Here is a 27,668-nt window from a genome sequence, read left to right as displayed (position 1 = left end):
ACAAATAACTCTACCATATGACAAAATTACAAATAACTCCACCATATGACAAAATTACAAATAACTCCACCATATGACAAAATTACAAATAACTCTACCATATGACAAAATTACAAATAACTCTACCATATGACAAAATTACAAATAACTCTACCATATGACAAAATTACAAATAACTCTACCATATGACAAAATTACAAATAACTCCACCATATGACAAAATTACAAATAACTCCACCATATGACAAAATTACAAATAACTCTACCATATGACAAAATTACAAATAACTCTACCATATGACAAAATTACAAATAACTCCACCATATGACAAAATTACAAATAACTCTACCATATGACAAAATTACAAATAACTCTACCATATGACAAAATTACAAATAACTCCACCATATGACAAAATTACAAATAACTCTACCATATGACAAAATTACAAATAACTCTACCATATGACAAAATTACAAATAACTCTACCATATGACAAAATTACAAATAACTCTACCATATGACAAAATTACAAATAACTCTACCATATGACAAAATTACAAATAACTCCACCATATGACAAAATTACAAATAACTCTACCATATGACAAAATTACAAAGAGGGTTACATCAAGTAAATTTATGGTTGAAATGAAAGTGACAGTTGGAGAGAAATTTCTCAAAAATTATGATTTGAAAAAAAAATAAAAAAAATCACTGAACAAAATTGAAGATAATGCTACCACTTCAACAGGCTAAACAGAGGACCGAACTGCGTACTTATATGCTAAATATGAAGTCAATCAGACTGATGTTTTTTTGAGAAATTGACAAAAATTCAATGTTTACCTTTTTCGACCCAATTCGCAGAATTATAGGCTGATTTATGGACAAATTCCGATGTCAACCCTATGGGGTACCTTCACAACAAAATTCTGTATTGAATTCTGTAAGTCCTATGTATTACTACCTATGGAGAGTGAAAAACTAAAAACAAAATAATAAAAAAAAATCATAAATTGCACAAAATTGAAGATATTAATACGAAAGAACAACCTTGAGAGAGGTCGCCCCAGATCCCTACATACTAAATATGAAAGCAATTTAACTGACGGTTTTGGAGAAGTCGAAAATAACAATTTTGGCTAAAAATAATAATAAACAATTTCACTCAAAATACAAATTTGAAAATAATACTACTACACCAACAGGCCACACAGAGAATCAATCAATCAGACTGACATTTTTTGAGAAATTGGTGAAAATATAATTTTTTTGATTTTTTCACCCAATTTCCAGATTTGTTGATGGATCCACTTCTCTTGAACAAGTTACCATATTCAACCAATCAGGAATCGTCATACCATACCATGGTTTTGGATAAAAAAGAGTCACGCGACCGAACAACGCTAAAATCCAAAAACAATGTGACGATTTTAAACACAAATTGGTGACATGTGTAAAACTTTAACTGCAGTGAAAATTGGTTTCTCAAACATATTATGGTGATATCTTGTCAAATTTAATACAAATCTAATAAAACATAGAATAGGCAATGTTACACCTGTAGTGATCATATGTGTATTAGTGGTATCTGAGGTATATATTAGTAGTATCTGAGGTGTATATTAGTAGTATCTGAGGTGTATATTAGTAGTATCTGAGGTATATATTAGTAGTATCTGAGGTGTATATTAGTAGTATCTGAGGTATATATTAGTAGTATCTGAGGTATATATTAGTAGTATCTGAGGTATTTATTAGAAGTACCCGAGGTATATATTAGTAGTATTTAATAGAGATAGTAATAGAGATATGTTAGTATTTATTGCTTCTTGTGTATTATAGATGAGTCTCTTTAAAGAATAAAATTAAAGTAAACACCGATTGGTATAATCAATCCCGAAGACTCACGTGACGGACCTCCATTGATAATAGAGATCACGTGATATGGGCATGTCGTCATATGCCATGTCCTAGTCACAGGTCAAATTGTATCGCTTCACAGAAATCAAAATCTGAGATATATACTTGATAACAACTGAAGCCAGTTCCGAGGTAGGTGGTAGTATTTTACAGTACAGTAAGTAGAGTTACCACTATTTACGATTGCTGCACTGAGACATGATATTATACGAGAAACAACAAATAGAAAAACTATATCTCATTTATGATAAATCTGATACCATGGTAATGCCACCCAATGTGTGAATCGTTATTTAATATATATACATTTACACACACACACACATACATATACACATGTGACAGAACGATTTTCAGTGAAATTTCAAAGTACTACCAGAACCAGATTCCCGGGACAACAGTCGCTCATCATCATGTTCACAACAATGTCATCCCAATGATAGTTACAAATTCATGTTGACTGTTTTATTTGGGAAAGAGTGTAAAAAAATACCGACCTTCCACATCCATTTTTGAATAACAACACTCGATATGAAAACGCCTGTTTTAAACCCAAATAGCCTGAGCACATCGCAACTCACGATAATGCGTTCAATACCCGGTAAATTTGCACTTTTGTGTATTTATATACGGTAGAATTTAGAAAATCCTTTTGCTCTTTCTGTGAACTAAACACGTCATTTCATCATTCAGGCCAGTGTAGCACAGTAAGATAGATATGTATTTCCTTCCAAGTAACGTCGGTACTATTTAGTGAATATATTTCACAATGCCGCTAAACCATAAAGCCCATATTTTGACGAAATTAAAATACGCGGCCATCATTTCAATACGGGTTTTCTATTTATTTTACTCATACTCAGCTCACTATAAATAATTAAATGTCGTACGCGTGCATCGTACACAATATACAAACGTTATCGCTGATGCTAATTCATGGTTCAAGTGTATTAGCCTGAGGTACACCATTGCATGCCGTATTGCCACGAACAGTTTGGATAAACAAGTGATTGGCACTCATTTCGGAAACAGTTGTAGCCGCTTAAAACATGCCTTCTCGTCAACTTTTAGGGCAGAATTACACCTACGTGTTGTTAGTAAACTATCGTCAAAAAAATAATCTACATACATGTATATTCATGGTTGTATACAATAAAATACGTCATTCATTCTTGCTGTCGTAACGAGCGATTTCGCTTAGTACTCCGGTCAGATGCATCCCCATGGATTGCGATTCGCATAAAGATCCGGTCACCACCCTACCCCGTTATACACCCAGAGCTACGGATAAAATGGAAATGACCGCCAAGATATCGTTGGCTCGAAAGATGGCTCATGGGACTCACATGCGTCCCCACAAATATCTCTTGCATGGATCTAAGCTCATACATGTTAGTTACTCTTGATTTTTATGTCAACTTGAGCAGACGCATTGAACTACCAATGACGGATACGATTGCGTAAAATTGATTTTGTTATTTGAGTTATATTTTTTGAAGATTCAAGTCGCTAGTATGCCAACGCGTTTAATGAAGGGTGCCACCACGCGGCCAGGCAATTACAGTCACTTCAATCATGGAAAGTTCCACACTCGTTACAGACCCAAAACCACATTTTGAATTGATTGGGAGTGGTTTCTACAATAAGGGCGAGGTCATTCTTGTAACTCGAAGTTTTCGTAACTGGATGCTTGTAACTCGATGTGCGTCACGGTAACTCGAACAATTCAGCATCTCTTCAGAACTCGATTGAACGTTATTTTTCTAATTTGATATTGATTGTATTTGAGATACCAACAGGTTTCCCCAATTACAGGCACTCATAAAATACAAATACAAAAATATTTACAAAAATAATATAAAACAAAAAGAAAGACTCAAAGCTCAACTTATGGCATTAAAAACAGATGTCTTAAAAGAAGACAGACTCGTAAAAATGTCTACTGAACCAGCAATATAAATACAATTTAAAAAGTCGAGGGATAAAAGAATATTTTCTGAGATTACTATGACAAAGAGGTAGTTTGAAGGGATATACGGAGCGGAGATTTCTGTAGGGAGCATGAAAAGGAATGTTGTAAATAGTGTAGGGAGAATCAAAAATATTATTAAGACATTTATACAAAAAGACGGAGTCAAGGAAATTTCTACGAATCTCAAGCGACAATAAATTAAAACAATGGCATAATTCATAATACTGTGATGATCCAAATAGGCGAATCCAAATTTACCAGGGAATGTTTTTATCTATTACCAGTAGTAGCACTCAAAATGAGTACTTTGCTTAGTTTTGTCTGCTAGCGTGGATTCAACTGAACAAAAATTATTACAAAATGCCGCGAATGCAACTCAAGCACGAAACTCGAAGCTTTATTAACAATATCCCATCAACTTGATTTGAAGAGAATTTAAAGTGCGATGTTTTTATATTGTGACTTTTAAATTGTGAATGTTTATAATGTTAATGTGATTTATTTATACGTTTTATTCATCTCACTTTTCGTTACAGGATGTATCCCAGACAACATGGTGGTCCATTGACAGTATCATCACGTCCACCATCCCCACCTCCATTGTCCGGTCGCTTCGCAACACGAACAATTGGGTCACTAGGGATAGAGACGAGCGTGCAAGATAAAAAATACGCGAAATATGCCAAATTTGTTGATGTGTTACCAGTAATGCACCAGTGTTGGGCCTGGACATGTTTCATCCTAAACACAATCGTACCCGGCATAGGTAAGAATACACAAATTTATCCGATTCTATGTTGAAATGTACTAAGCGTTAACAGGTGTTTTTTTTTTTCTTTCACCGCGAAGTTCGTGAATTGCGTGAATGGCTCGGAACGAACGACTGCTGAACAAATCAAATTTGTTTGTTTCGCTGTAACCCGGCTTTTGCCATTTTTACATTTATATAATATTTTATTTTATTGAAAAAAACACCAAAAAACAAAACAAAAAAGAAACGGTATGCAGGTTCAAACTCAAAATGCCAATCTTTCATTGTTGAATCCCATGCAATGTTTTTTTGGAAACTAACCAGCTTGATAACAATTTAGGATTCTGACTAAGAATTAGCCAGCCAATGAGATTGATTTAATTTCAACCAATTGGTAAGCTTGACATAATGACCAATCAATTGTCATGCGATTTATGACCAACTTTCTCAAACAGTACGAGTAGGCTTCTACCTTAACGCAGGATCTCACAGTGAACGGAAAATGGTACATTACAGTGGTACAACAATGTTTTTGTTTTTTTTGTTTGTCCATGTACCAGGATCAATATTGGCAGCTTTTATCGTGCTAACATGCTGTGCAAAACACGACGGCATTGGCGATAGATGTCGTGTTAGTTGTATACAGTTCTGGTCTGCTATTGGTATGCTTGTTACATCCCCACTCATTATTGGATTTATATGGTCTGCTTGGTGGGGCTGGATGTATATACCTATTTCATTATGTAAGTATTATTGATTGATTTTCTTTCGATATCGAATTCATACTACCCTCTGTGTTCATATCGAAATTCTCTTGTTTGTTTTTCATTAGTGTGTTCTGTACTTATGAGGCTTGTTTACTATTTCGAGCTACATTATGTTGAAATAAGTAGTTGCTACTTTGTATTATAACTCGGCAACATATTTTGTCTATCGGCCTGTATATATCTAAATCTCTGGACATATAATTATTAATTGAGTGAACAATTTGCACCACTTATTATTGGCACGGGCGAATTGGTTTTGGAAACCACGGCTATAGTAAACAACAAACGGTTTACTTGGCAACATACGAACGCATGATTTAATCAATGGATGTGTTCCTGGTAAGAGTTGACATTATTGCTAATGTTTGAAATTGGCAGCATTTCAACAGTTATATATTTATTTTCCCCGCCTGAAATTCTCTGAGTATGACCAGGTTTGTTTGGAAATGGGATACAAATGACTACGTTTTGAGCGAATCTGCCGTTAAAAGCATCTTTTTACTAGTAAAAAATGGATTGAAATAATTATCTGTTTCCCTGTTCAATCACAGTGTTTTTGTTTTTTGTTTTTTCTGTAACCCCCCCCCCCCACCCATTACCATTATCCATTTAAGGATAAATGTACACGCGTTATCACAATGATACAACTCCATACAATAGTCCTGGGTTACACACACACTTGGTGGTTTAGTCCACGCAAAGAATGATAGGTAACCGAGGCTATATATTAATCAGATCGGAACAACTTCGCCATGATCTTTTCCTCATTTTCAACGTACACTGAAATCAATCGTTTTCATTTTCAGTGAAGTATCATGGAAAATTGAAAGATGAACCCGTTGAAGGAGACACACGCGTAACTGTAGTTGTGACGGAGGTGATATAGTGATGAACCCGGCCATTTTAATTATTCTTTTTTACGGGATCACTACTTCATGCTGTTATCAAGCTAGAGATCCCAAATTCACGTAGTTATGTATATGTCTATAATAATATTCCTCCTCTTGGTCAGCACACATTGGTATTGCCCTAATCACTCTTATTTAAATCATGTTATCATATCAAAATAGTGTTTTTAGTGTAATAGTTTGTCTTACTCAGGCTGAGAAATACATCCAAGAAGAGACTATGATACCGTGTGAAAGATGTTTACATCAGGAGATTACATCGTGCTCACACGTGTCACACGACACTATAAACCACTGATTTGTCATCGAACAGGTAAAATACTTTGCGGTACTTTGAAATCGCGAGTAGAAGTTTTGACCTGCGCGCCCCTTGCACTAATTTCCAATCATCAAAAAATATCTTATTGAAGCTTGGTATAACATTTTACTTTTTACTCGTTGATCTGCGGAACAGCCGAAGTCACGGTCAAAGTCGCCATCTTTGTTTATAAGAGAGTAGAGACCCATACTTCGTGCATACGTGGCGCGACTACTCCGAACATGGAATTTGAGATCTATGAATGAATATTCTGATGACAATAACTTGTATATGCTGCAGTTATGTTGTCCATTTTACCATTCAGTTCTTTGCCCATTTTGCGAAGTTCTGCCATTATTTCAGTATTGCCGTCAGCCTTAGCTGTGTCCTTTGGGCCTGGGTTGGATTCCACATTGCCAATACACAGCAGCATAAGAATAAGTCGTACACTTATCACCAGACTGATTCCATTGTCATGTAAATGTATAGGTGTCACTGATGGACACCTCACCTTGGCGGCAGTTGGCTGTGTAAAACAACCAATTCTTGCTCTGTACGCAGCGATGGTTATTCCCATACTGCTGGTATTTTCACTGCAAATCAAGTATGTATTCACAGTACTTACAGTTAATCTTCACGTGAGATTGTATCTAGTGGAGCAGCAAAAATTTGGGAGACGATTTACACTTACGTGCGTTCGTAAACGCCCTCAACGATCCATAATTTAAATATTTTGTATTTACTGTTTTGGGCCGATGACCAGATCCTACTGTATATGCTGCGAAATGCCCTAAATATCTGGTATAAAAACGGGCTGTGAAGTAGCTTTGCTTGGCGTCATTTCGCCTCTAGAAGGCTAGTCGATTACGTCCTCATTGAACATTGATAATTGAACTCATTCATTCTCATACTAGTAAAAGTGCTACAAACAGCGTCCGGATTACTTTCGGAAATTCCGTCGCGTTTCGGAAAGTTTTAATTTTCAAAACTTTTGAATATTTATTTGTGCTTTTAGGTTAGTGAGAAGGTTATAATAATTCTTCATTTCACTTTAACACTGTTTTTACACCCCTCAGACCCCTTTAAAAAGTGACTTCTGGCCATTATAATGGCCACTATTTTCTTAATGGCCAGAGTATTGACCAGAATTTTTTAAGTGGCCAAAATATTTACCAGTGTTTTTAAAATGGTGGTTTTAATGACCCATGTTTTTTATACTGGTCAGAATAATTACAATTGCTTTTTGAATGATGGAGTTGATGAACATTTTTTTTTATGGGCAGTATAATGGTCATTTTATTTTTCATTACATACATAAAATGACCAGTATTTTTGTTCATGTCTCTAAATATAATGGCCCAGAAAACAGCCTGCTACCTCGTGCGAGCTCAATATACGTGTGGGAATTTATTTTTCCTAAGTTTCACTGGCGCTTCCAAGTACACTTAAATGAAATTTCGCGAATATTGCCTCGATCCCCAGTGAAATTTCATAGTAATGCTGATGCCAGTGACTGCTGGTGGACTACATAACCTGCGGAGTATTTAGATGGTGTTGAATCATAGGACGATTGCAGTACTGCAACTGGCACATCAAGGTATGAATTTGTAATTATTTTACCATTTTACAATGACTTCAATACAATATTAGATACTTTTGTTGTTGTTTATGTAGCAGGATAGTCTTTTGGGGCTTTTGTTTTTGTTCAGTCATGGCACACTGTGTAAGTAATGCTTCATTATTATTCATAATTGTCAAACAACAAGCTCAAGTAGGTGTTAATGAGGATTAGCTCCTATGTTTGTTAATACAAGAAAAGTATAAACAAAGGTTATTTCCAACTCCTGAAATCTGCAAAAAAACATATTATATATTGTTTTTTTTTTCTCTTCAGACAATACCAGCAATAGTGTACTGTACACTGGGAAATCTAATTTAGTAATCATGTATTAACTATACATGTACATATTATGCCCATAACATCAAATACCATACAGAATCCCTTTTTCCTGTAAACTAGTATAGATGATATATGCCTACAGTGTGCAACAGTTCATTTTTCTTTGCGCACAAAAGAAAAAAGTAAAACTCATACTCAAAATAACTTTTAATTTAGCATGGATTTAAACTAAATTTCAATTGAATCTAATATTATTTGCTCATCTTTGAGCCCAATTTGATTTGAATGAGTTGTAGAGATCAATATAAAGGGGAAGTGAACCTTAATGTATGCACCTAAAGTAGGAATAAACAGAAGACACTTATTCGTAGCATTCACGTAGAGCTCTTTAGCAAAGGCTAAGAGGTCCAATACGTTACCCTGCGCTAAAAAAATGTGCATGAATACAGGCTAAGAAATACTAGGTACAGAGTAAATCTGGTCAGTCCAAAGCCTTAGCACAGGCAAAACAAAACATGCATGAACGCTTAGCTCGGCTAAAAAAACCATTGTATTTAATGTTCATTTAGGAGATTTACTACTATATTCATAACTTTTTATTTTGGTGTGCCATTTCCTGCATGACAATCAACGCTAACAAATATAGAGAGATTGACTTAAGAAAAAATGTACCGATGATGAGACTCTGTGCTACTTCCTGTTATTCTGCAATTTGCACTTTCTGAATTTGCTTTGGTATTGTTTTATAGCTGTAGAACTAACCTTCCTAGTTACTCTTACTGAGCACTCATAGTTAAAATTTCTGCAGATTTTGCCTATTCTTAATAAGTTTGGGCGTTCCTTACCCCGTGCTAACCATTGTTTCCTTCTGTGCATGAACTCAAACATATGAGATTAGCTTAAATCTTAGCCCGTACTTTGTGTAGCATGAACACTACTATTGAAGATACAGGGGGCAAATGGGCGAGACTTAAACAAAATATAATGAAGGTGTAATATGCAGTCAGTAAAAGTCCTGGGTGTTTCTGGGTCAGCCAAATTGATCATGGGTACTCTGGCTCAACTTGGACAAAAAAATATTTAGTCTATACATGTATAACATTACTTAAATCATAGACCTTAGAGAACAGGGACATACTACTGTGGCTACCCCTTTCATGTAACCTTAGTTATAATCCTCTACCCAAATTAACACCTTAGAGAAACTGACAATAAAGCTATGTCAACACCACTGTTACATCTTTTTCTATTTCATAAGCCAAACATGGCTGCCAGGGTGTAGCTACACAAAATGAGACAATTTTGTGGTTGGAATATAATCAGAAAAATTAAATTTGATCAAAACTTGAATAGCCAAGTCCATTCTATTGATGCGAGTGAAACTAAAAATTAATAATTTTTATTCCACTATGAAATCAGGAAAGGGAAACAAAAATGGTAAGTTTTCTCTGCAAGGAAACAAAACTGCCTAAAAGCAGGGAGCTGTAATGAAACAAAACTGCCTAAAAGCAGGGAGCTGTAATGAGATTACAGCTCCCTGCTAAAAGTAAACAATGACCTGTGAAAATTTGTGTCATTATAACAAGTGGATTTTTCATCATATTTAGAACAGATATAGCATAGTGCACTTGTTATACACTGACTAATGGGAATACTAGTAAAAACTGTTTCAGATGTATAAATCTTCTAGGTACATGTATATGTATTAATGAGATTATACAGGAGGTTATAACCCACATTGCACATTGTCTCAAGACAGAAGTTGCATGACCCTGTTTTCTAAGGTCATGCTTAAATCATAACCATCTGAATACCATTATTTCACTTTTCAAACTAAACTGTTTTTATATTTTTAATATCATTTTTTTGATTTTGAAAAAAAAATATAGAAACAATATTACACTTAACATAATTACTCTATTAGCAGCACATGCGCTTAGGTAAATTACAGGGATCTTCAATGGTCGAAATAAGTAATATTTTCATGATTTAGTATCCACAAATGTAATTTTAGAGCAAATATGGTATTGTATAGGATCATAATTATAATACAATTATTTATTTTGTGAAAGTACCTGGGGATCGATGAAGTTGTACATTCATGGTGGCATTCCCATTGTGGAGGGACTCTATAATTTTGTATGAACATAACTTCCTATTTTGAGAGACAAAATCATGCAGCTGCATTGTTACATAACATTCTTTTGTCTCTTGTAGGAAGGTAAATCCCCCTATTGTTCTCAGAAATTAGGTTCCCAAGTACAGCAATGTACTGTCCACAGAGGGACTGTGTACTGTCCTAGTCTCTCAAGAGATGAACTGTGTGTATATATGGCACAACCCCTTAATATATTCGGTTAGGAAACAATTTGATGTTATTCTGTTTTATTTGATATTTATATTTTTTCAATCAGAATGTACCGGGTATCATCTTTTTGGAAGTATATCTGAGTTGCATAGGGGAAAAATTGACATATCACAAGATGTCATTTTATCCACATTGTTATTTGTGAGGACAGAAATATGCCAGAATACACAGACACCACAAATTTTTGTTTACAAAATTGATTACAAAGTGTGTTAATTAAAAACTGGTAATTGTAAGCTAATAGCAATCTGAATTATTTTTTGCAGATAATGACAATTTAAAAAAAGGAAATACTATATAAATGGAACGTAAGAAGTTGAAGAACCAGAATTTATGGACGTGACGTTAAGGGGAAAAAAAGTTTAACCAGTATTGATGGATGCAATGGTTTAGCATTTGCATGTTTATCAGTTTTACATTTGCACACAGATTTTGAAAGTTCCAAGTGTGTAGAGTTACTGTACATTCCTTTTTTTATGTTTTCCCTCAAATAAAAGTGACATCATCTTTCAACTGGTATTTCATGATTTTCAGCTATCTTATATAGTTCTTCTTGCTGACCCTTTTGTACACACCCACACTCACTCCACAATCTTTCATCTTCTTAATAATAATTAACAGGAAAATATTATTGAAAAAATCCTGTAGAGATCAAAAACATGAACAAATTTGACATGCCTACATCTTTGAGAAAAAATATTTTACACTAGAAAAAGAATAGCACAAAAACAAAGAGGAGAAAAAACATTTTGCACAGCCCCCTCCTTAAGCTAATCGCCTCTCAAGAAAACTTGATGAATATCTGGAGGAGTATGACATTGCAAACCTAAAATATTATTATCCACTAAAACAGTCTGTATGGCTGTGCACTACATCATGATTTTTCAAAAACAAAACAAAACATGCATACTTTTAATATTGCTTACATATTCTTGTTTTGTCTAATGTTTTCATTAATTATCCAATTTCTGTACTTTATGTGTTTGTACACTGAGCTGAATAATTAAGATGATGTTTTGAAGCACAGTGATAGAGGGACTGTGTTTGAAGCAATGTTTTAACCCCCCCCCCCTCCCCCCATATGACTTTTTTACTTTGCAAAGCTGTACCTCCCAGATCTTTAGTTGTTTATGCATAGATGGTCTTTGGTTATAAATTATTTACTTTCCAGTCATTTTTGAAGTGTAAACCTTTGTCATACTTTCTGCTGTGTTGACTTCCTGTCACTATGCTTTTGTTTCCCTTTGGTTAGCTAAACATATGAACGCTTGTTGAAAATCGAACTTGGAAGTAAGAGTTTCTAATGGAATAGCAAGCAATCTAATCTATTCCTGAAATTGTTAAATTATATATAGTGTTATTTGGAAATGTCAAAATAAACTTCTAGGAATCTGTTATTCAGTTCAAAAAATAAACTGGTTGCATGCAGAATCTCAGAGAAACAATTGCATGTACATGCAAGAATGGACGGATGTTGCAGCAGCAGAAGTTTGGGCCTGGACATTCCAGTCGCATTTTTAAAATGATTTTAAATAATGTACGTATTCTTAACAAACTGTTACATGAGAGGGGGCAGAGCATGAAATAATATTTTTATAGTTTTGGAAACTATGCAAAGATGTGTGTTCAGTAATTTAATATCAATGGCTAGATTCAGGACAAGTAGTCACAATCTAGCCATTGAAAAAGGCAGACATACCAATCCAAAAACCCCATTAGAAAATAGAATTTGTAAACAATGCCCATTACAGGAGATCGAAGACGAATTACACTTTCTTTTAGTTTGCCCACGATATCAAACAGATAGAAATGATTTTATTTCCAATATTTTATTCCCCAAAGAAATCATTACCAACCTGCAAAAATTCACATATTTAATGAAAAGTAATGACAGAAATATAATAAAACTTTTAGGGGAATTTTTACATAAATCATTTATTTTAAGAAATGAGCTTTTTTTGGATATAATACCTTGACTCTTTTTTTCTATTTTTATGTTATCATACTTTGATATTTTTAATCACTTATATATTTATTGCTGTAAACCAATAGAACATTTGTAATTCTAAGGATGCAATAAAGTTATTATTATTATTATTATTATTATTATACCTTTGATGAGCCATTATTAAATTAGCACACTAAGGGTTAGATTTGAATAGATTCCTAGTAAGATTGGTGCATTCTTAATTCAAAAAAACTTAAAAAGTTTTAATACTACTAAATTATACATATGTTTGATATAATTTATTGTAAAACATTAATGTTGTTGTGAAAATAGTTTCATACAAAACGGTGAAAATTTGCCAAAATCCTTGTATGTGTTGCCAGTGATATGCTAGTTTCCATTGATATTCAAATGTACTCATCAGGGAGGTAATCCATTACAAAACATCACTAATCCACAGTAGTCTGGTTTCAGGCTACACCAAGTCATAGTCATAAGAGGGACTTTGACCAAGTGCAGGCTAAGATATAAGCTAATCCCAAATGTTTGCATATCAGCTATACCCAATTGTGTTCACTCACAGGAGGGTCCAACAGTTATAGCACAGGCCACAGTGTTGAGGGTCTGTGCACTGGCTAAGAACACCCAAACTTGTTTCCCAAGGGAGGCAGCAATTATGAACAAACAATTAAACAGCAATGGTACAGTGCCATAACTACACTGTTAACCGAAATAAACCAACCACAAATTATCGAAACAACCACCATATATTTCTCTCCCTTAATATTTTTTTTTTCATTCCTTTTCCAGGTTTTTATTGTGGTGCTTCCAATACTAGTTTGCTGATAGTTAGAAGGGAATTTTTGTGATGTTGATTGGTACACTCAAAAGCAATATCACATGTGCAATTTACGTTACACCCCAAAACGGCATGCGTGCGCATGCGAAACACCATATCTTCGACTTCTGGAGAAGTCGTCTACTAGTATCCCACCAGTCATTAATTACTCCGTACACGCTTCCACACTGGTTGGGTCGCTGTAGTAGAGCATACAACAACGCCAATTTGGTTCGCTGTCTACGACATGCACTAATAAAACTCTGCATTCTGTAACGCTGTTATATACTGTTCCTGTGCATCCAAATAAGTCGGTCTGTCTACGCTCGTGTTCCAGTGCACTTCGCTTCATAAATTAAAATGAAACATGTCAGCAGCAGAAATTTTGCGTTCGTAAACAGCGCCCCTTAGCCCGTGCTAAGGACTGGCCCTCCCAATGCATGGATGCAATTGGGTCTAGTCAAAACATCAGCTAAAATCTTAGCCAGTACTTCATGTAGCATGAACATTACTATTGTCCAGCATTATAATACGTGAGCAAACAAACATGCCATTCACTGCTAAGTCAGCTAGCTACACACATGGAGCTCTATGCTAGACCCCCTCCCCCATATAACTTACTGAACCACCCAACCCAGTTTTGTACACATGCAGTAGTCGTGGAATATTTTCACAGATAATTTTCATATCACATTAAACCATTCATAATAGAGAAAATAGCAAAATATAAAAATAAAGCAGAGCATCATGGGTATTTTTTAGTTGACTGTGTCTTAGCCACTTTAAAATCACCTTCCATCAACCCTTCAACATAAACTTCTACAGTTTATAACACATGTTATGAAAAGTTACTGGTTAAGTATTTCAATTTAAAATGTTATAGTTTGGGTGTATTTGAAGACTAAACTTTAGTTTTTTGGCATTATTAAAATGGGAATTTTGTTTATGTTTGAGCTTAACCCCACTCATAAAGACAGGCTCTTTTTTCGGATTAATAACTCGCTGTTTATGCGACTTTTTGGAGTAACTCCCTGTGACTTTTTGGAGTAACCAGCTGTTTATGTGACTTTTTTTGGTGGAAAGTCAGTTGCTGAGTATTTTGGGGGTTGCACACTTTTCAAAGGTTCAGTAGTGAATGTCTTGTTTGTTTGTTCAAGGTATTAAAATGCTGGATATTGCCTTTATAAGAACAGGATGTAGTACAGAGTCTCATTGTCAGTCCATTTTTATCTCAAGAATAATGTCACATAATGTGCTTGTATTGATTGTCAAGTTTAGTATAGTTATGAATAAGAATAGTTATGAATATAATAGTTAAATTTTCAAATGGACATCAAGTACAATGGTATTTTGGGTGATTAGCCTGGGCTCAATGTTTGCACACACTTCGTTAGCGCCCGTGATAAGGGTGTAGGCCGAATTTTGAAAACGGGTCATCTTCTATGTTTAATAACCTATTGCATTATACTATATATTATTAAGTCAACAGTATCAAGTGCATGATTTGTTGTGATTTTAAAAACAAATTAACCCAAAACGTCATATTTTTTCAAGATAAATAATTCCATATTTCAAATTTTTCAAAATCTTTTTACGTTTACCTACAATTGTACTGGCTTAAAATTGAAGCAAACTGAAGCGAGTGAGGAAAAAGAGGAGAGCTGTCAATCCCCATGTGCCATTACCGGGTATATCTGTGACATGAAAAAAAAATCACCATTTTATTCATGTAATGAAAAATAAAATGATCATTATAATACCCATTAAAAAAATAGATTGTCACCCACTCCATCCTTAAATAAAAAATTACTATTATTCTGACCAGTGTAAAAATAGTGGTCATTATAACTACCAGTTTGAAAATACTGGCCAATATTTTGACCATTAAAAAATTTCTGGTTGGTATTCTGGCCATTAAAAAAATAGTGGGCATTACAATGGCCAGAAGTGACTTTTCAAAGGGGTCTGAGGGGTGAAAAAAACAGAGTTAAAGTGAAATGAAAAATTATTATAACCTCCTCACTAGCCTAAAAGTATGAATAAATATTCAAAAGTTGTGAAAATTAAATCTTTCCGAAACGCGACGGAATTTCCGAAAGTTATCCGGACGCTGTTTACAATAAAAGACCTTGTTTACTGTCGATTTTAAAAGTTAAACATGATGAGCTTTGTGCGTATGGATGCCATAACGATTCGTGCTAATTTTAGAATAAAATAAAGCTAGCGATTGGTAAGAATGATTATTAATATACTAGTATTACCCGATTCTCTTCGTTTTTTTTTTATTTTCATTTCAAGGTAAAAAAAGGGATAGTTGAAATTGAATGTTTCACCGGTAAAAAAATATATAATAAATAGTATTTGTTTAATTATTTGGGTTTTCATCCCTCAAATTACTGAACATGATCCTCATGAATTTCGGTCGTGTCTCGGCTGGTTGCCACGGTCACGGTGTGGAATGACGGACGTCAGCACTGACGCCGTCCTAAACCACGGTTACTAGTAACTGTGCCTAAATTCATAATGAAGAAACAATGATCGACATTTCAAACAAACTATTACCGGGACACGGTCGATAGGCATTTTAAACAATCGAAATTATTATCGAAAGACGAGATATTTACAAATATACTGCAATTTTATATAGGCTTTGGAATATTTTCCGTCTTTCACCCAGTTCATTGAGCTCTTTATTCAATATCACGACTTTCCATGTTTTCTTCTTCGGGAAAACCACAATAATTATACAAATCGTGAACACGTCGCGAATCAGACAATCATACCGTACTTGTGTTGGTACATTTCCGTGGCAGTAAGTCACGTTAGAATTTTATATAATTATAGATAGTTAAAAACTAAAAAAATATTTGGATTTTAGAAGGCTATTCAACGTCTATGGAAACCAGAATAGAACGGGTACGTGTATACAATTGCGATATGGCAGGAGACATCAAGTTCATTAGTGACGTCATTAACGAACGCCCCCTGTAGGCGAAATGACACCATGCAAAGTAGTTTATATCGCCATTCATAGGTCTCAAGTTTCTTGTACGGAGCACAGTCCCTCTACAGAGGGACTGTGTACGGAGTAACAAAATCCAGACCTCTGCTCCCGATTTGCTGTTTTTTAATGCCTTGAGAAATGCGGAAAAATGTAATGTAAATATTTGGAGAAACAAATGGTACCCAAAGAAAATATCCGCCACACTTGGGGACTTTTAAATGGACAGTCCCTAATTGTACCGACTTGGCAACAAACAAATGCCACCAGGTAAAAGGGAACCCGAAAACCCACGTGATCATCACGTGATATTGAGTATCAAGGGTCAAATGCAGGTCGTCAGGGTGCAGTGTACTATTTGTAGGAAAGTCAATAGCGAATGAATCGCGACACGGGCAGGCTGCTCGGATTGAGAGGTAAGTTGTAACACAGTCACAGGTTGTATCACGGGCAGTCTTTACGTTGCTTCGTTCGTGGTTTTGACATAAATCGCCACTAGGAGTGTATAACTTAGGACGATTTTGGTTCTAAGGGCGATTTTGAATGTCAAAGCCACGAACCAAACTAGCCTAGCGTAGCGTGTGAGCGATCGTGTTCGTTGAGTGTATACATCTTTGTTTGTAGCTCCCTGATCTGATCGTAGATATTCATTGGTTGGTCGCCTGTGTCTTCTGCGTGGTGTTGTTTTTATGGATGCAGCTCTGTAGCTTTCTTGGTTTCACTGTAGTTCGCTGGTTTGTTGTATTGGGTGTTGTCTTCAATAGGGTTATTTCGTACAAACGAGTATGGCTGATTTCAAAATAATCACTTTTAACTGAATATTAGTCATATAAAATTCACACATTATATACTTTGCCCATGCAGTGTGTATCTGACTTTTATGACGGGAATACGATTATTCTAGTAAGGACGTACGTTCCGAGTTTCTAGATAGAACATCACCCAACTCAACGTAAATACTAGTAGAAACGTCATTCAAATAACTTATTCGCTATTGTTTTCTTGCTTTCCGTACACTCTGCTTTATGTTACAATAGTCAATATTAGCTGTAACCATGACGATAACAGTACACATATAGCAATATATAACATGGTGGTGTTGACATTCTAGTTTGAACTCCATGTGATCTATGTATATTTTATTTGACACTAAATAATATATTTTGTTACATTATCTGTGGTCAAAAGACATTAAATATAATAAAACACAAGTACACACACGAGACAAAAGAAAATACATAAATAACTAAAGTCTAAGTAAAATTACTTATAGTAAAATAATATGCTGTCAATAAATTTGCGAGCACTATTGGCAATGAACCCATCTCTCGAACTTAAAATTTCTGTAAACATTTGTTGTTTTGATAGTTTAAGGATACTTTCATTATAAATGCTAACTACATTCATGTATGTGTATGTAAAGTATATAAAGTAAACAACATCAAGAAACAGAACCTCACAAATCAATACATCATCTGAATCATATGTTTTATTCAGCAACTTGAATGGCACACTGAGTGCTGTATTCAAAGTTACACCATTATTCAGTAAAGGGTAGAGAAATATATTTTTTATCTTTTTAATAGTAGATTTACCATTCATTATGTATTTGAAATTGGAAAACTTTCAAATAAATAGTTTTGAAAAATTTGCAGAATACAAAATTGCGTTGAAATTTCAAACTGGTTGAATAAAAAATCAGTGGTCACCAAAACAAATGGCATGAATGGTACATTATAAATGTATTTGTTGTCAGAAAGCAAAATTTCCATCGAAACACAATCATGTGTTTCTTGTCCAAAAAAACAATTTATATGGCCGAGCTACATAGAAAAGACATTTATTGCACAACTAGGTGAAATATATTTCATTTGTCATGAAACATGAAAGCTGTTAAAACTCTTTCAGTACTTGTTATACTTTTTCAAAAGTGTTACATGTAATTGTCTTTTTCAAAAACATCATGCAGCATTTCAACACCAATGGATCATACTTCAACATCGATAATAACAACATTTACTTCTTGAATGTGTTTTTTGTCATTGTTGACTTATGTCAGTAGTACCATGTGGTATTCTGATTGGTTAATAGCATTCTTGACCTGTAAGGTCAAATTACATCATACTAGGTCAACATGTGTTCTAAAAAAACATGGCTAATTTCAGCATTTGTACGTAGTGTTTTAAAACATGCTTTCACAACAACATAAAACTCAAAGATTACACATATTTCATAACAAACCATAGTTATAATGTATTTTTGTATTAAACTATTACTGAATCATAAGCAAATGCTGCTAAAACTTCGGAAAAGTTATTTTTGTGTATACTGTAAAATGACTAATTTTCACTGGGTTTAAATTTCGCTGATTTACCATTTCATGCATATTCAGTGGGTTTTAAATTCACGGTTATATCATTTAGATAATGTGTTCTATGCTAAATTTACATATTCACTGGGTTTTAATTTAGCACATTTTCCAGTCAGCGAAATAAGCAAAATTAAAACCCAGTGAATAATTAACCCTTTTACAGTGTCTACGTTAGAGGGTGATCGTTTAGGTGGTGTTTATATCTTTCTGGAGTCTCTAACTCCATGTAATGGTTGGTCCAAAAAAACAAAATCTGAGGTAAACAAAAAAAAAACCTGAAAACAGCACAATTTTGTGATCGGTCAAAATTTTAGTATACTTAGGTGGTTGATATTTCATAGTTAAATTTTTACATTAATTAAGCAACTTTTCTCAAAAGAGCTCCTCTCCCCTCTAGTAAGTAAATATTGCTCTGGTCCATAGTTTGTCCATTATACATATGTAACATTTTACTTCAGGTAATCCGTATCCCACTGTTTGGTAGAGTTATCTGTATTCCACTGTTTGGTAGAGTTATCTGTATCCCACTGTTTGGTAGAGTTATCTGTATCCCACTGTTTGGTAGAGTTATCTGTATCCCACTGTTTGGTAGAGTTATCTGTATCCCACTGTTTGGTAGAGTTATCTGTATCCCACTGTTTGGTAGAGTTATCTGTATCCCACTGTTTGGTAGAGTTATCTGTATCCCACTGTTTGGTAGAGTTATCTGTATCCCACTGTTTGGTAGAGTTATCTGTATCCCACTGTTTGGTAGAGTTATCTGTATCCCACTGTTTTATAGAGTGATCCATATCCCACTGTTTGGTAGAGTTATCTGTATCCCACTGTTTGGTAGAGTTATCTGTATCCCACGGTTTGGTAGAGTTATCTGTATCCCACTGTTTGGTAGAGTTATCTGTATCCCACTGTTTGGTAGAATTATCCGTATCCCATTGTTTGGTAAAGTTATCTGTATCCTACTGTTTGGTTAAGCTATCTGTATCCCACTGTTTGGTAGAGTTATCTGTATCCCACTGTTTGGTAGAGTTATCTGTATCCCACTGTTTGGTGGAGTTATCTGTATCCCACTGTTTGGTAGAGTTATCTGTATCCCACTGTTTGGTAGAGTTATCTGTATCCCACTGTTTGGTAGAATTATCCGTATCCCATTGTTTGGTAAAGTTATCTGTATCCTACTGTTTGGTTAAGCTATCTGTATCCCACTGTTTGGTAGAGTTATCTGTATCCCACTGTTTGGTAGAGTTATCTGTATCCCACTGTTTGGTGGAGTTATCTGTATCCCACTGTTTGGTAGAGTTATCTGTATCCCACTGTTTGGTAGAGTTATCTGTATCCCACTGTTTGGTAGAATTATCCGTATCCCATTGTTTGGTAAAGTTATCTGTATCCTACTGTTTGGTTAAGCTATCTGTATCCCACTGTTTGGTAGAGTTATCTGTATCGCACTCTTTGGTAGAGTTATCTGTATCGCACTGTTTGGTAGAGTTATCTGTATCGCACTGTTTGGTAGAGTTATCTGTATCGCACTGTTTAGTAGAGTTATCTGTATCCCACTGTTTGGTAGAGTTATCTGTATCCCACTGTTTGGTAGAGTTATCTGTATCCCACTGTTTGGTAGAGTTATCTGTATCCCACTGTTTGGTAGAGTTATCTGTATCCCACTGTTTGGTAGAGTTATCTGTATCCCACTGTTTGGTAGAGTTATCTGTATCCCACTGTTTGGTAGAGTTATCTGTATCCCACTGTTTGGTAGAGTTATCTGTATCCCACTGTTTGGTAGAATTATCCGTATCCCATTGTTTGGTAAAGTTATCTGTATCCTACTGTTTGGTTAAGCTATCTGTATCCCACTGTTTGGTAGAGTTATCTGTATCGCACTCTTTGGTAGAGTTATCTGTATCGCACTGTTTGGTAGAGTTATCTGTATCGCACTGTTTGGTAGAGTTATCTGTATCGCACTGTTTAGTAGAGTTATCTGTATCCCACTGTTTGGTAGAGTTATCTGTATCCCACTGTTTGGTAGAGTTATCTGTATCCCACTGTTTGGTAGAGTTATCTGTATCCCACTGTTTGGTAGAGTTATCTGTATCCCACTGTTTGGTAGAGTTATCTGTATCCCACTGTTTGGTAGAGTTATCTGTATCCCACTGTTTGGTAGAGTTATCTGTATCCCACTGTTTGGTAGAGTTATCTGTATCCCACTGTTTGGTAGAGTTATCTGTATCCCACTGTTTGGTAGAGTTATCTGTATCCCACTGTTTGGTAGAGTTATCTGTATCCCACTGTTTGGTAGAGTTATCTGTATCCCACTGTTTGGTAGAGTTATTTGTATCGCACTGTTTGGTAGAGTTATCTGTATCGCACTGTTTAGTAGAGTTATCTGTATCCCACTGTTTGGTAGAGTTATCTGTATCCCACTGTTTGGTAGAGTTATCTGTATCCCACTGTTTGGTAGAGTTATCTGTATCGCACTGTTTAGTAGAGTTATCTGTATCCCACTGTTTGGTAGAGTTATCTGTATCCCACTGTTTGGTAGAGTTATCTGTATCCCACTGTTTGGTAGAGTTATCTGTATCCCACTGTTTGGTAGAGTTATCTGTATCCCACTGTTTGGTAGAGTTATCTGTATCCCACTGTTTGGTAGAGTTATCTGTATCCCACTGTTTGGTAGAGTTATCTGTATCCCACTGTTTGGTAGAGTTATCTGTATCCCACTGTTTGGTAGAGTTATCTGTATCCCACTGTTTGGTAGAGTTATCTGTATCCCACTGTTTGGTAGAGTTATCTGTATCCCACTGTTTGGTAGAGTTATTTGTATCGCACTGTTTGGTAGAGTTATCTGTATCGCACTGTTTAGTAGAGTTATCTGTATCCCACTGTTTGGTAGAGTTATCTGTATCCCACTGTTTGGTAGAGTTATCTGTATCGCACTGTTTGGTAGAGTTATCTGTATCGCACTGTTTAGTAGAGTTATCTGTATCCCACTGTTTGGTAGAGTTATCTGTATCCCACTGTTTGGTAGAGTTATCTGTATCCCACTGTTTGGTAGAGTTATCTGTATCCCACTGTTTGGTAGAGTTATCTGTATCCCACTGTTTGGTAGAGTTATCTGTATCCCACTGTTTGGTAGAGTTATCTGTATCCCACTGTTTGGTAGAGTTATCTGTATCCCACTGTTTGGTAGAGTTATCTGTATCCCACTGTTTGGTAGACTTATCTGTATCCCACTGTTTGGTAGAGTTATCTGTATCCCACTGTTTGGTAGAGTTATCTGTATCCCACTGTTTGGTAGAGTTATCTGTATCCCACTGTTTGGTAGAGTTATCTGTATCCCACTGTTTGGTAGAGTTATCTGTATCCCACTGTTTGGTAGAGTTATCTGTATCCCACTGTTTGGTAGAGTTATCTGTATCCCACTGTTTGGTAGAGTTATCCATTCCGTTTGTTAGAGTTAAAGTTCGCTAATTATGTTGTTTTTTGAACATTGCCAATATGAATAAAATCCATGGGTATAGGATCCAATTTCTTTTTTAGTTTCCATATTTTATTCTTTGTTATTTTTTATTCATTGATGAAAACACTTTTGTTTTTTTATATGTCACATCAGGATTGTTCTGAAAGGCAATTGGCTAAAGCGCTTGTTCTAATTTGGAACACATGAACAAGATATTTTACATGAAACCCATAATCAAGTCATCCAACAACCACAGCGTTTTAGCTTTTACTATATTTAAAAAAAAATTAATAACAAATAAAACAAACTAAATAGGTACATGTATAAATAAACAAAAGTAACAATATATAAAATATGAAAATTGAAAGGACACTTTAATTAGATTGTAACTTGATGACTTCTTGTGCATAATATTTTGTATTCACCTTATACTTTCATTTGCTTGCATCACAGATTACGATAAAAAAATAACAACATAATTCCAGAATGTCGTATCCAAAGCAACAAGGTGGTCCAGTGGCAGTACCTTCTCAACCACCGCCGCCACCAGAACTGACTGGACCATTTGCACCAAAAGAAGGAGCAGCAGCTGGTAACTCGGCGACAACTGAAGAAAAAAAGTACAAAAAAATTGCTAAATTTATGAATGCGTTACCAGTAATGCACCAAGGATGGGCCTGGACATGTTTTATTTTAAACTGTACTATACCCGGCATAGGTAAGTCCACATTAAATAGGGAGAGTCATGTTACACTGCATAGAACTACTTTCTAAAACTATGCATGTTTATTCTTTTACCAGGAACACTATTGGCAGCTTTGATTGTACTAACATGCTGTGCGAAACATGACGGCATTGGCGATAGATGTCGTGTTAGTTGTATACAGTTCTGGTCTGGTATTGGCATGCTTGTTACAGCCCCAATCCTTATTGGATATATGTGGGCTATTTTTTGGAGCTGGATGTATATACCCATTTCATTATGTAAGTATTATTTTATTTTAAAGAATTGTATTGCAATATAGACAAAAATATGTATTTTTACCTTGTCTGTATCATCATAAATAAAGATCAAGTTATATGAAGGGAAAATGTGTGTCCTCGTTGTTATAAGTATCATTGTCCTAAAACAAGGAGTGGGGGGGTAGTAGTATTCCAGGGAAGGTGGATGAAGGGCCAGACTGATTCACAATGAGTGTCCTTGTATTTCAGTGATTTTACACAACACAGAGACATTATTTTAATATCACCATCACCGTGCTCTGTGCATGCATTTATATATGACATATATGGAGCAATACATGCTTTCAATTACTATACCTGATTCAAGGGATTGGCCAAAGCTGAACACACATACCGGTAATTCTAGCTTGCACTATGATGGTGAAGAGAAGCAAGTTGTGTAACATACCTTTGAGTCATACCATTACATAAAACTAGAATTTTACAATATTTGATGTTTTTCCTTTCAGTGAGGTACCATGGATCTTTCAAAAATCCCCAAGACCAAGCTCCACAAGATTCTTTTGTTGTTGTGACTGACGAGAAAAAGTGATGTGTTCAATCAGTGATTATAGCTCTTTGTAATCATTGTAAGCACCATTTTTATATGCAAATGACTGTACCAAGAAGAAACACTGTTAATATCACTAGTATTTATCTCAGATAAAGCTCAAGTACACTACTGTATGCCAGCTTTCTGACATGCAAAATTCAGGGTAATATTAAACACAAGTTCCTTCTATAGGAGAATAGGACCAAGGGTACAATAGAAACTGGGGGTGCAATGGGACTTAGGTACTAGTGCTCATGGGGCCAATATGACCAGGGGGCAATAGAAACTGGGGGTGCAATGGGACTTAGGTACTAGTGCTCATGGGGCCAATATGACCAGGGGGCAATATAAACTGCTACACTATGCATTGTTACTTGACCATGTTTAGTTTAAAGTAAATAATTTTATTTAAGTTTATTTTTAATATACAAAAACACTTGGCCCGAATGGTTGACACATATTTAGTAGACATAGTATTTATATACTCTTATTTATATATATTGTTGTCTTTATTGTCTTATATTTTACTTTCTATATTTTATTACTTTAACTTAAGATGAACTGTCATAATTCATTACGTGTAATAAAAATATTATTATTATTATTATTTATGTGCTGCTGCAACTGGTTTATTCTGGCAATGCAAGATCAACATGGAAAAACTTTTCAAATCCATCTTTAACGTTCATGTGCACGATGACTCGTGTTATATACCATAACAGCAAATGAATATGATCTTAATAAATTAATTGTTATTATCATCATATGCGTATCGTTTGGGTCAAATAGCAGATTGACAATAGGGGCGTGATTTTGTCATGGGCCAAGTGCGTCCAAGAGTTACAAATTTTGGCACATTGCAAGATTGTGTAACGTGGATGTAATCGCTATTCCAAACGTTATTATTAATCGCATTAGATATTTACTATTATATTTCCAAACACAGTATGCGTCTACAATGTTTGTACACATTGCCAAACCACTACAGGGAGCAAGAAAAATATATTATTCATTTTTTTGTTGGGGTGTCTCCCCCTCCAAAAATCGAGCTGAAAACCCTTTGTGTGTTTGTGTCGATGCGGCACAGTTGAAGAGAAATGCCTGTCTTGCCCCTCAAAATACAGGAAAAGTGTTTCAGAGGGTCTGGATTCCACTTTTTTTCCCGGACCACCATAGTAAGGGATGGTGAGCATATACGGGGGGGGGGGTGTATGTAAGTGTGTAACAACCTTTATTGATATCGTATTCCTTCTGGGATCTAGATTAGAATACAATAAGGATATAGGGAACAATAAAATACATAAGTAATAATAATAATAAAAAAGAAATAAATAGTAATACTGTGAAAATATTATTATATAAATATTTTTTGGTGTTATTTTGTTACTTCAATCTGAAGTATGTGGGCACTTATCCTCAGTTTAGTCATAGATGATCTGAGGATGGGGTTTTTAATAATTTCAAGGTATTTTTCAAGTGCAAAATCAGTTTTCAGCTGTCTGTAGGTATGAAGTTTATTTTTGTGATTAGTGCCTTTATTGTCATTATGCATTGTTTCTGTGCAGTGTTTCTCAAACATATTTTTTAGTTTTTTTGTAGCTAATGGGATAATACAGTTTTTTTTCGCAAACATCACTAATTTCTAAAAGGTTCAGTAATTTTTTTATGCCTGTGGTCCAATTACTGACGTTTTCTTTGTCCAAATTGGTGCCAAGTTTGTAGGCCTCAGAGATCAGAGTGTTTTCATCCATATGTTTTATTTTCAGCCAGTAATTAATCATACGTTTGATGCTTGAGATGATAAGTGGATATCTTCCCAGTTCAAGTAAACATGCCAAGTTTGTGGCTTTACAGTTTACTTGTAGTAGGTACTTGCACATTTTGTGATGTAATTTTTCCATAGGCAAGGATTGTTTAAACAAGTCTGTTGAGTGCATATTAATAATATCGCTTGCCCAGATTTCACTACAGTAGAGTAAAATTGGTTTAACCATAGCATCAAACAATTTCAGATGTGTTTTGATTGGGATATTTGGGTCTGCATAGAGTAATTGTTTTAGTTTAAAAAGTGCCTTCATTGCTCTGTGACTAAGGTCTTCTTGAGCTCTGTTCAGTTTACCAGTAGCATTGATTTTAACACCAAGGTAGGAGTATGATGAGGCGTTTTCCAATTTTTGGCTATTGATTTGAAATCTGAACTTACTTAGTATTTTACCTTGCTTGTTAAAAATGATAATTTTTGATTTTGACACATTGATATCTAGTTTCCATTGTTTGCAGTATGTTTCCACTGTGCGTATTGCATTTTGCAGACCATTTTTAGATTGTGATAGAAGGAGGAGGTCATCCGCATACATCAAACATGACAAATGATTGTTTAAAAGTAAAGGAGGTTCATTATTGGATGATTCTATCTGGCATTTGATATCATTAATGAAAAGATTGAAAAGGAGTGGGCTTAAACCATCTCCCTGTTTGATATCCCTTTGAACTGGAAAGCTAGCAGTTAAACCACCTTTTAGTTTAACACAGCCAGTGGCATTCTGATAAATAGATTTAAATATGTTGTGAAATTTTCCTGAGATTTTGTTTTTGTGAAGTTTATTTAAAAGACCAAGGTGCCAAATGGAATCAAACGCCTTCTTAAAGTCGATGAAACATGCAAATAAATAGTTTCCTTTATTAAGATATTTTGTTATTAACTGTTTGAGAACAAAGATATGGTCCGCTGTGCTGAATTTTGGAAGAAAAAAAATTTGCTCTTTAATTATGATATTATTGCTTTTTACATGTTTGGTCAACCTTTGTTTCAATACGGCTGTGAAGAGCTTGCTAAGACTGTTTAAGAGAGTTATCCCTCTGTAGTTGCCTGGATCAGATTTTTCCCCTTTTTTAAATATTGGAATGATAATGCCCAAATTCCAAGAGCTAGGGAAGTGGCCACTCGTTAGGATGAGATTGAACATTTTTTGTAGAGGTTTGATGAGCACATTTCTCCCTGTTTTAATCATCTCATTTCTAATATTATCAATGCCTGGAGATTTTTTATTTTTCAAGTTGCTAATTGCAGTTTGTATTTCTAACTGTGAAATATTTTGTTCTAGTTCAGTAGTATGTTTAATTTCATTTTCAAGCTTAGCAATCTCTTCGTTTAAAGTGCTTTCATCAGTATTATTTATTGCATTTAATTGTCTGAAATGTTCATACCATTTTTGGTCTTCAATGTTTTCACTGTCATTATTAATTTGACCATTTCTAAGCTCCTTGATCAAATTCCAATATTCCTTTGGAGAAGAATTACCCATCTCTTCAAGTTTATTTAGTATATTTTTTTTATAGTTTCTTTTCGTTTTCTTAACCATTTGCTTGTATTTCCTTTTCAGACTATAGCAGTTGTTTCTCAAATCATTATTGTATGAGTCAGAACTTAATTTCCTGGATATTTTCTGGACATCTTTTTTAAGATTGCCAAGATCATTGGAGTACCATTTTGGTTTAATTTTTTGATGTTTTTTGTTTTTTCTAATAAAGTTTTTTTAAGACTTTTACCAGCTGCCTCATGGTAAATATTTGAGAGTAAATGTTCTGCTTCATCAACTGCCTGTTGTGT

The 27,668-nt window shown here is 34.8% G+C and overlaps 2 protein-coding genes and 1 long non-coding RNA gene across 4 annotated transcripts; all 3 read left to right on the top strand.

The window, feature by feature from the left end:
* The first annotated feature begins 1,966 nt into the window (after positions 1-1,966).
* On the top strand, positions 1,967-15,168 carry LOC100378342 (protein stum homolog). Of its 2 annotated transcripts, none has more exons than XM_085491685.1 (4): positions 1,967-2,059; positions 4,436-4,665; positions 5,211-5,393; positions 13,650-15,168. In XM_085491685.1, exons 2-4 carry the CDS (start codon positions 4,437-4,439, stop codon positions 13,706-13,708), a joined length of 471 nt encoding a protein of 156 aa, XP_085347811.1. In that variant the 5' UTR covers positions 1,967-2,059; position 4,436; the 3' UTR covers positions 13,709-15,168. The 2 variants fall into 2 exon arrangements, with proteins under 2 accessions (XP_085347811.1, XP_002741047.2); XM_002741001.4 differs by lacking the exon at positions 13,650-15,168 and adding an exon at positions 6,224-6,780.
* LOC146733839 (uncharacterized) lies at positions 8,553-11,609 on the top strand. The gene is made up of 2 exons (XR_014926643.1): positions 8,553-10,879; positions 11,158-11,609. It is a non-coding gene; the product is annotated as an uncharacterized LOC146733839 (long non-coding RNA).
* Positions 15,169-16,979: 1,811 nt separating the features above from the next.
* LOC144356116 (protein stum homolog) lies at positions 16,980-24,662 on the top strand. Its single transcript, XM_085491684.1, has 4 exons — positions 16,980-17,094; positions 22,957-23,221; positions 23,305-23,487; positions 23,976-24,662. Exons 2-4 carry the CDS (start codon positions 22,990-22,992, stop codon positions 24,056-24,058), a joined length of 498 nt encoding a protein of 165 aa, XP_085347810.1. The 5' UTR covers positions 16,980-17,094; positions 22,957-22,989; the 3' UTR covers positions 24,059-24,662.
* The last annotated feature ends 3,006 nt before the right edge of the window (positions 24,663-27,668 follow it).

Source organism: Saccoglossus kowalevskii, chromosome 16 (assembly GCF_978046115.1).
Source record: "Saccoglossus kowalevskii chromosome 16, keSacKowa6.1, whole genome shotgun sequence".
NCBI classification, from domain to species: domain Eukaryota; kingdom Metazoa; phylum Hemichordata; class Enteropneusta; family Harrimaniidae; genus Saccoglossus; species Saccoglossus kowalevskii.
The sequence above is the reverse complement of the archived record's forward strand: the minus strand, read 5'-3'. Positions and strand labels throughout refer to the sequence as shown.